The sequence below is a fragment of the Arachis ipaensis genome, chromosome B7, assembly GCF_059453495.1.
Source record: "Arachis ipaensis isolate K30076 ecotype BB chromosome B7, ASM5945349v1, whole genome shotgun sequence".
NCBI classification, from domain to species: Eukaryota; Viridiplantae; Streptophyta; class Magnoliopsida; order Fabales; family Fabaceae; genus Arachis; species Arachis ipaensis.
In genome coordinates this window covers 18,276,472-18,286,731 of record NC_142442.1, presented here as the reverse complement: position 1 = coordinate 18,286,731, position 10,260 = coordinate 18,276,472, and the positions used below count along the sequence as shown (strand labels likewise).

The window sequence follows — 10,260 nt, the reverse complement described above, 5'->3', positions numbered from 1 at the left end:
TTGTACATAGATATATAGTAGTTAATAGATAATTTAATATTTAATTTTTTATATATACATATTATTTTTATTATAAAAATTATTATCATGTTATATAAATTTTGTCCCCACTATTAAAATTTTCTGGATCCGTCACTGTACTTAATGATAAGTAAATTGTAAGTTATTGATTATAATTTGTTAAAACTTGATTGCTTTTAAAATATTACTAAAGATATATAGAAATATATCTTAAACAAATAATATTTCTCACAAACCAGACCAAATTCATTAAACAAATTAAACAATTTGTAATTTTATAAAAATATTTGTTCATCAGTTGGGTCTGTTTTCTAAACTCGACTAATTTTATTTTGAGAAGACAAAAATATCATTATTTCTGATTGAATTTTTTAAACTCAACTAATTTTAATATGAGAAGACAGAAATATCATAATTTTTAACTGAGTTATAAGACAGAAATTTGAATTGAATTTTTGCAATACTAAAATACCAGGTCGATTATTCTAATCAAAAAGAAAAATCCTCTTGCGAAATAAGAGGAGATAATAAATAAATATTTTATTAGAACAATTTTTGTACAATAGAGTTGGATATATGATTCTTATGAATTCTGTTGATTACTGAACACATTTCTTAGAATTTCATACATTTGATAATATATATCTTGAAGTCAAATTTCGGATTTTTTATATGTAGTTGTTACGGCCTGGCCCAAATCTCATGCGGGTCAGCCCGACCCGATCTCTCGCCGGCCCAATGGCGCGTCCTCCACCCGACCCGGACACGCGTCCCGTACGGTTCGCACACAGCCATGAGACAACATCTCTGAGGGTGTGGGCCAGCTCACTGCAAGGGCCCACTACTGACATATATATATAAGGGGAGACTGGCTCTCCCCCCAAGGTACGTGACACACCTTTCCCTCACCGCCTGCACATATTCTGACAAGAGCGTCGGAGTGTCTTTGCAGGTGGCACCCCCCTTCTCCATTCGAAGTACTCGGGACCTCGCTCATTCGGGACCAGGGAATCACGACCAGACGAGCCCCTCCATTATTCGAAACGTTGTCCGCAGGGTTTCAACCCGAACCGTCCGGTACCCGACCTACCGAACATTGGCGCCGTCTGTGGGAAAAGACGTTCATGGATTTCGTACTGGTCCAGACTGGGACTGGTTCCGAGGTAGCGCCTCCCATACTCGGGGGAGGCGCCGTCGCGACGGAATCCCGGCAGCAGCAACGCTCGCCCACGAGGGATGCGACGCAGACTCACGAGAGACGCCCCTTCGGGGGGACGGGTGACAACCACGCCAGGATAATGCAAGAACTACGCCACAGAATGCAAGACTTAGAGCGCAGGCTAGCAGAGAGAGAGCGCGACCAACGCTCCCCAGAGCGGAGCCCCACCCGTTCCCGTTCGAGAAGCCGTTCGAGGCGCACGCCGAGCCCCCAATGCGAGTCGGAGAGCACTGAGGAACGGATACGCCCCAGAAGAAGAAGTCGCGACCCCATCATCTACGCTCGGCACGAAAGGCGGCGCGCGTCGAACAGAGGCAACGAGGAACCCCATCGCGAGAACAATGAGTTGAGAAGAACTGCCCGAGGACCTGTCATAATAGGAGCGACCCCTTTCCACCGCTCTGTACTCGAGGTCCGATTACCAAAACATTTTGACAAACCGACAGACATGAAGTACGACGGAACACAAGACCCCCTAGAACACTTGACGGCCTTCGAGGCCAGAATGAACCTAGAAGGGGTGGGAGACGAGGTCAGATGTCGCGCTTTCCCGGTCACCTTAGCGGGCCCGGCAATACGGTGGTTTAACAACCTCCCGCAAGGCTCGGTGACCCAATTTACCGACATCAGCCGCGCCTTCTTGGCTCAGTTCACAACTAGGATTGTCAAAGCCAAACACCCAATCAATTTTCTGGGGGTGACACAAAGACCCGGAGAGCCGACCAGGAAATACCTGGACCGTTTTAATGACGAGTGCTTGGAAATCGACGGTTTGACGGACTCAGTGGCAAGTTTGTGCTTAACAAACGGGCTGTCGAATGAGGATTTCAGGAAGCACCTCACCACGAAGCCCGTCTGGACGATGCAAGAGATCTAATCCGTGGCCAAAGAATACATTAACGACGAGGAAGTCAGCCGAGTCGTGGCTGCCAATAAACGGCAGCCCGCCTACAACCAATCCCGGCACTTCGACGCCAGAGAAAGACCGAAGGAACACGCCAAGGACGGCTGTCCGAGCAAACAATCCAAACCGTTCCCCCGAGTTGGGAGGTTCACCAACTACACCCCCCTTACGGCCTCGATCACTGAAGTTTACCAACAGATAGCAGAAAAGGGAATACTGTCGAAGCCCCGACCACTGAAGGACAGGACAGGAGGAAACAAGAACCTCTACTGCGAGTACCACAAGGGTTATGGGCACAAGACCCAAGACTGCTTTGACCTAAAGGACGCCCTCGAGCAAGCTATCAGGGAAGGCAAACTCGCCGACTTCTCCCACCTTATAAGGGAACCAAGGAGACGCAACCGGGACAACGACAACGAGGACAGATCCCGACCAATAAGACGACGACAGGAGCCAGAGGGTGACGACCACGGTCTCACGGTGGTAAATGTGGTGACGGCCAGGAATACCGCCCCGAGGTCGAAATCGGCGCAGAAGAAAGATGCCAAGGTCTTAGCGATCTCCGCGCCACCTAGTAGAGGCCTTAAAGGTCTCCCACCTATCTCTTTCGGCCCGGAGGACCAATGGTTCGACGAAGCGCCGGAAAGTCCGCCCATGGTCATTACGGCTAGGGTCGGAACCGGCCTCGTCAAACGAATCCTGGTAGACACGGGGGCAGACTCAAACATCATGTTCCGAAACGTTTTCGATGCCCTGGGATTGAGAGATTCCGACCTGACGACCCACCAGCACGGTGTGGTAGGGTTAGGAGACCACTTCATAAAGCCAGATGGGATCATCACACTCCCGACCTCTGTGGGACAAGGGCAAAGACGAAGGACAATCATGGCTGACTTTGTAATATTACGAGATTCAACGGCCTATAACATCATCCTGGGGAGAAAGACCATTAACGATCTGGGGGCAGCCATCAGTACGAAACTACTGGTGATGAAGTTCATCACCGATGACGGATCCGTGGGATCCCTCCGGGGCGACTTGGAAACGGCAGTCGCTTGCGACCATGCCAGCCTTTCTCTCAGAAAAAAATCAAAGGAAGCGTCAGGAGTTTTCCTGGCCGACCTGGACGCCAGGGTAGACGACAAACCCAGACCAGAGCCAGAAGGAGACTTGGAGAAGATCAGAGTCGGCGAGGAGCACGATAAGTTCACATTCATAAACAAGAACCTCCCGCACGAAATAAAGGAGCCTTTGATGGAAATGATCAGGGCTAACGCCGACCTCTTTGCCTGGACGCCTGCCGACATGCCAGGAATAGACCCCCAGCTCATGTCACACCACCTGGCCGTAAAGGCAGGAGCCAAACCAGTGGCCCAGAGAAGAAGGAAAATGTCGCAGGAAAGGGCAGACGAGGTAGCCAAGCAAACGGCCAGCCTCTTAGAAGCAGGATTCATCCGGGAACTAGATTACTCGACTTGGTTGTCGAATGTGGTTCTGGTTAAAAAACACAACGGGAGGTGGAGAATGTGCGTAGACTACTCTGACCTCAACAAGGCTTGTCCCAAGGACTGCTACCCCCTACCTAATATTGACACGCTCGTTGACGCAGCGGCAGGGTACAGATATCTGAGTTTCATGGACGCCTATTCAGGGTATAATCAGATACCGATGCACCGACCTGACGAGGAAAAAACGGCGTTCATAACGCCAGGAGGCATCTACTGTTACAAGGTCATGCCATTTGGCCTAAAAAACGCAGGAGCCACATACCAAAGGTTGATGAATAAGATATTCAGCGAACTCCTGGGCAAAACAGTGGAAGTCTACGTAGATGACATACTCGCAAAAACCGCCCGACCTGACGATCTCCTGAGTGACCTTAACAATGTCTTCTCGTCCCTACGACAGCACGGCATGAGGCTTAATCCACTCAAATGCGCGTTCGCCATGGAGGCCGGAAAGTTCCTAGGCTTCATGATCACTCAAAGAGGAGTGGAAGCCAATCCCGAAAAATGCCAGGCTATCCTTCAGATGAAAAGTCCGGGCTGCATCAAAGACGTCCAAAGACTCGCTGGGAGATTGACAGCTTTGTCCCGTTTCCTCGGTGCATCGGCAGCAAAGGCCATACCTTTCTTCAACTTAATGAGAAAGGGAATGACGTTCGAATGGACACCAGCGTGCGAAGAAGCATTCAACCATTTCAAGCAAATCTTGGCGGCACCACCAGTCCTCGGGAAACCCAGAGCCGGAGAACCACTCTACCTCTATCTATCAGTAACCGAGGAAGCGCTTGCCGCGGTCCTCGTCACAGAAGAAGCGAGGACACAACAGCCCGTCTACTTCGTGAGCAGGGCACTCCAGGGACCAGAGATGAGGTACAGCAAACTGGAAAGACTGGCGCTGGCGCTCCTAGTATCCTCCCGAAGGTTAAGACAATACTTCCAGAGTCACCGAATAGTTGTGAGGACAGATCAGGCGATTCGGCAAATACTGCAAAAACCTGACTTGGCTGGAAGGATGATGACCTGGGCCATCGAGCTCTCACAATATGACCTACAGTATGAACCTCGACATGCAATCAAGGCACAGGCAATGGCCGACTTCTTGGTGGAGGTAACGGGCAATCCTCCCGAGGAAACGGGCACACGGTGGAGGCTTCATGTGGACGGAGCCTCCAACCAAACGTCCGGAGGAGCAGGGGTCATCTTGGAAAGCCCAGCAGGGGTCATCTATGAGCAATCGACCAAGTTCGAGTTCCCAGTGTCAAACAACCAAGCTGAATATGAGGCTCTCCTAGGCGGTCTAGTTCTGGCTCTGGAAGTCGGCGCGACGAGGGTCGAAGTATGCAGCGACTCCCAAGTCGTCACCTCGCAGGTAAACGGAAGCTACCAAGCCCGGGACCCCCTCCTCCAAAAGTACCTGGAAAAGGTTAAGCAAATAATGAGCCAGTTCCAGGAGGTCATTATCCAGCACGTTCCAAGAGAAAAGAACACACGAGCAGACCTTTTGTCGAAACTAGCGAGCACAAAGTCAGGATCGGGTAACCGGTCGCTCATCCAGGGCATGGTGAAGGAACCAACGGTCGCCCTCCACCTGACGGGAGCGAGCCCCTCGTGGCTAGATCCCATTACCACCTTCCTGGAACTCGGCAAGTTACCCGAAGATGAGAAGGCGGCCAAAGCTCTAAGAAGGGAGGCGGCCAGATACGCAATCATACAAGGACAACTATTCAAAAAGGGACTCAGCCAGCCCCTATTGAAGTGTTTGCACCCCGACCAAATGGACTACGTGCTTAGAGAAGTCCACGAAGGGTGCTGCGGACATCACATCGGGGGCAAAGCCCTAGCAAGGAAGCTCGTCCGAGCAGGATACTACTGGCCAACAATGATGAAGGACTCGAAGGAATTTGTCACAAAATGCACAAAGTGTCAACAAAACGCCAACTTTCACAAAGCACCAGCCTCCGAGTTAAGCTCGCTAACGACCACACGTCCTTTTTCACAATGGGGAGTCGACCTCCTGGGACCCTTCCCGGTCGGCCCAGGACAAGTCAAATACCTCATTGTAGCTATCGACTACTACACCAAATGGGTAGAGGCTGAACCACTAGCCACCATATCGTCCTCCAACTGCCGGAAGTTCATGTGGAGGCAGGTGATAACCCGTTTCGGCATCCCAGAGGTCGTTATCTCGGACAATGGAACCCAGTTCACCGACAAGAAGTTCATGGAATTCCTCTCTGGCCTGGGGATAAAGCAAAAGTTCTCCTCAGTAGAACACCCCCAAACAAACGGGCAGGTAGAGGCCGCTAACAAAGTCATCCTTCTTGGGCTAAAGAAGCGCCTAGACAGTAAGAAGGGAAACTGGGCCGATGAACTCCCCTCAGTCTTATGGTCTTACCGGACAACCGAGCAAAGTGCCACGGGGGAAACCCCCTTTCGCCTAACCTATGGGGTCGACGCGGTAATACCGGTCGAAATCGGCGAACCAAGCCCCCGACTACTCCTCGCGGGCATGAGCGAAGCGGTTGAGAAAGACCTGATCGAAGAAACAAGGGAGATGGCTCACCTAACAGAAACGGCGCTGAAACAAAGAATAGCCCTGCGTTACAACGCACGAGTCCTCAAACGAGACTTCGAAGAAGGGGACCTCGTCCTACGACGCAACGACATCGGCGTCCCGACCCCAGGAGAAGGCAAGCTGGCGGCAAATTGGGAAGGCCCCTACAGGGTAAGGGAGGTACTCGGCAAGGGCGCTTACAAACTCGAAAAACTAGACGGCAAGGAAATACCCAGAACATGGAACGCGAGCAACCTAAAGAGGTTCTACTCCTGACCCACCGGCTCAACGACCAAATAGCCTAGCCAGAGAGTTAGTATTCGCCCCGTCCACATGTTATTTCAACTTGTTTACTTACCTTGTCAAATACTTATTGTCGAGTAATTTTTACTTGTTCAAATGTTTTGTTTAAACTCTCTTACTTGATATCTGTCCCTCGTGACCAAAATCTAAAACGGCACCCCGGGACTGATCACCCCGGGAGCCAGACGGCTCATAGGCCCCAACCAATTCAACGACTACGCGACCGAACCGGTCCGAACTGCTACCAAATACGAAAATGGCAAGACGGGCACAAGACATAAGCCCGCCCAAAATAAACGGTAACACGAAAACGACAACACGACGAAATAATGAAACAAGCAAGAAATCATAGCAATGAAACGATGATAACTTACAAAGCGTCAAAACGCGCAACGAACACGTAAAATTGTTCAAGGCAAACAAAACGACAAAGCATCAACAAGTTGTTCGACAAATACATTACAAAACATCCTAAGTTACAAGACTTCACTTCCTCGGCATATCGACAATCTTCCCGTCCTGGATAGTCTTGAAAACACCAATTGACGAGATCTCGAAATCAGGAGCAGCAATCTTCAGCTGGGCCTTCAGGGCATCTTCGGTCATCAAGATGGCATTCTTCCCTTGCTCCTTGGCCACCTTAAGCTTCTTCTTAAGATCAACGGCCTCTGCCTTAGCGGCCTTCGCCTCCGAGATAGCCTGCTCCCGCTCCTCTTCCAAAGCGACAACTCGACCCTGAGCGGCGTTCAGTTGATTTTCTAATGTCATCTCACGCTCCAGAAGCCGAGCCACGGTCTCATCAGACGCCTTCAGCCTCTCCGCAACAAACGACGACTTCTCCTCGGCAGCATTAAGCTTTCCCCCCATCTCGGACAGCTGACCCTGGAGGAGCTCAACTTGAGCCTTAAAGTCATTATTCGCCTTAACAGAAGACTCAAGCTTCCTCCGAAGCGCCTCCATCCCAGATAGCTCAAACTCAGCCTTCCGAGCTATCACGGCCCCACGAAGCAAGGTGCGATACATCCACCTCGCCTGCCCGGACAGCTCGGTTGCATGAAAATGCTCTTCCGTCCCGGGTATCAACTGGGAGTCAATGAACTTGGAGGCATCAAAATTCCTTTCCATTACGGTTAGGACCCCCTCCGGGCTGGAAGACATCTTTCGCTTTTTGGGAGTATGGATAAGCTCTACGTCGCTATCTGGATGGGGGGAGAGGGTCGCCTTCCCGTCGGCAGGTCCCTCCTCCCGGGCAGGGGAAACTTGACCCCCTAGGCCCTGCTTTCCCGACGTCTCCTCATCCTGGGCAGGGGAAGCCTGACCCTCCTTTTCCCCTGACGGACCCTCCGACCTGCCGGCCCCCTTTTCTTCGGCATTCTCATCATCACTAGCCTCAAAAAAGGTCTTCATCAGGTTCTCGAGACCGGTCACTGTGGCAGACATTTCCACTGCGAATAAAGAACAAGAACGTTAGTCGTCAAACCGGAAAGACGAATAACAACGATAAAGAAACATAGACAAACAAAAAGGGTAACTCACGAATATAGCTCCGGCCGGCCTCCCGTTCACCCATAAGAAGATGGGGATTCACAGGATTCTTTTCAAAGATAGCGAGAAGAACGTTCGCTATATTCTTATCTACAGCCGACAACCTCTTGTACGATACTTTCACAAAAGGATTCGACCCCGCACCAAAGCTCCAGTAAGTCTGGATAAGGCGCTCCCCCTCTAACGACAACCAGAAGGGATGGCGACCCTTGACGGGACGAACCTTAAAATACTTATCCTTAAAACCATGGTAGGAATCCTCAAAAAGGCTAAAAATCTTCCTACCCTGGGCAGCACGGAAAGAAAGAAACCCTTTTCTCGCCTTCCCCTGTTTGGAGGGGTTGGTAAGGTTGAAATAAAAAAGAAAGACGTCCACCGATACCGGCAGCTCTAAATACTCGCAGACCATCTCGAAGCAGCGGATAGAAGCCCAGCTGTTCGGATGAAGTTGAGACGGACAGACGGATATCCGATTCAGCAGCGCCATTTGAAAATCGGAAAACGGGATCCGAACACCGACTTGTGTGAACATGGATTTGTAAAACCAGATCCAATCGGGGACGCGAGGAGAATGAAAATTGAGCTCATAAATACGCTCGCGAGGAAGCGGGACAATGGACTCATAGTTGGCCTCCTCGTCAGTACCCCCACACAGGTAACCGGCTTGCCGGAACTCCGTCAACTCCTCCAAGCCCATCTGGTTGGGCGAACTCCTTATATCGTCAGTCACCCAAGCATACGGGTCATAAGCCGCAGCGGATCCGGAAGCCCGGGAGACAACGCGAGGCATACCTACAGCGGGGTACCACTCCGTTAGTCTAAGAGGTCGGGAGCCCGAAAAAACTCAAAAACTACACCTTTTCAACTCAATCATGACCAGATACGGCCAAAAACCTACGCCTACCTCACAAACCACCCAAAAAAGACTATCCTGGAATGGTACCCCTACCCTAACCCACCTATCCCAACACTGAAAAAACCTCTCAACAAAATAAAATCAGCCATGCAATAGATGCAAATGATAAATCACACAAACAACAGAGCATAGCGCGGACATCAAAAGAAAGAAACCAGAAAATTACCTGGAACGATGAAGGAAATCTGGGCTGGGAGCTGAAGCAGGAAGGGGTTCACGCAGGAAGCTTTGGATGTTAGGGAGAGAAGAAGATAGAAATGATAAAAGTGGGAGGTGGATAGGAAGAAAACTGTTTAAAAACCACCCCCAAAGAAGCGCGAAAAGAAGCGGGGGCAAAATAGTCTTTGCACACAGGATTTTTCGAGTCATTATGAGCATTAAATGCCCAGCGCGGAAACCGAAACGGCAAACAAATGCCACAGCAGATCAAGGGACACGCGCACAAGAGACGCGTCCCTCCCACGATCTGCCGACCCAGCAACAACGCATGAGTATAGACATCACGCGCCACCCATGGCCCCACGGCCATCGCTGACGCGTCGGGGGCACTGTTACGGCCTGGCCCAAATCTCATGCGGGTCAGCCCGACCCGATCTCTCGCCGGCCCAATGGCGCGTCCTCCACCCGACCCGGACACGCGTCCCGTACGGTTCGCACACAGCCATGAGACAACATCTCTGAGGGTGTGGGCCAGCTCACTGCAAGGGCCCACTACTGACATATATATATAAGGGGAGACTGGCTCTCCCCCCAAGGTACGTGACACACCTTTCCCTCACCGCCTGCACATATTCTGACAAGAGCGTCGGAGTGTCTTTGCAGGTGGCACCCCCCTTCTCCATTCGAAGTACTCGGGACCTCGCTCATTCGGGACCAGGGAATCACGACCAGACGAGCCCCTCCATTATTCGAAACGTTGTCCGCAGGGTTTCAACCCGAACCGTCCGGTACCCGACCTACCGAACAGTAGTTCATGGATAAAATTATTGACTTTGTACATTTGATCTATTAGTGATCAAACCAAGTCTTGTATCTGATATTCTTATATCTTTTAGTGATCTAAATAATTGTTTACGGTGGAAATTGTTTAAAAAATAACATGGGGTAGCATTATTTTATAAAAATATCATGCACTGTGAACTACAGGCTTCAACAAGAAATTATGGACCACCTTTAATATTGATTAATACTAAAAGAGCAAGTCAACTATTAAGAAATATAAACGTAATTGATCACTTAAAAAAATTAAGCCAACTTATCCCGAAAAATTATTCTTTGCGCATTAAATATTTA

General features: G+C 50.1%; 1 protein-coding gene across 1 annotated transcript; it reads right to left on the bottom strand.

Moving 5' to 3' along the window:
- Positions 1 to 6,992: 6,992 nt before the first annotated feature.
- LOC148550488 (uncharacterized) lies at positions 6,993 to 8,841 on the bottom strand. Its single transcript, XM_088493110.1, has 2 exons — positions 8,043 to 8,841; positions 6,993 to 7,951 (listed from the first exon to the last, which is right to left on the bottom strand). The coding sequence occupies exons 1-2, from the start codon at positions 8,839 to 8,841 to the stop codon at positions 6,993 to 6,995; spliced, it is 1,758 nt and encodes a 585-aa protein (XP_088349236.1).
- Between the last annotated feature and the right edge of the window lie 1,419 nt (positions 8,842 to 10,260).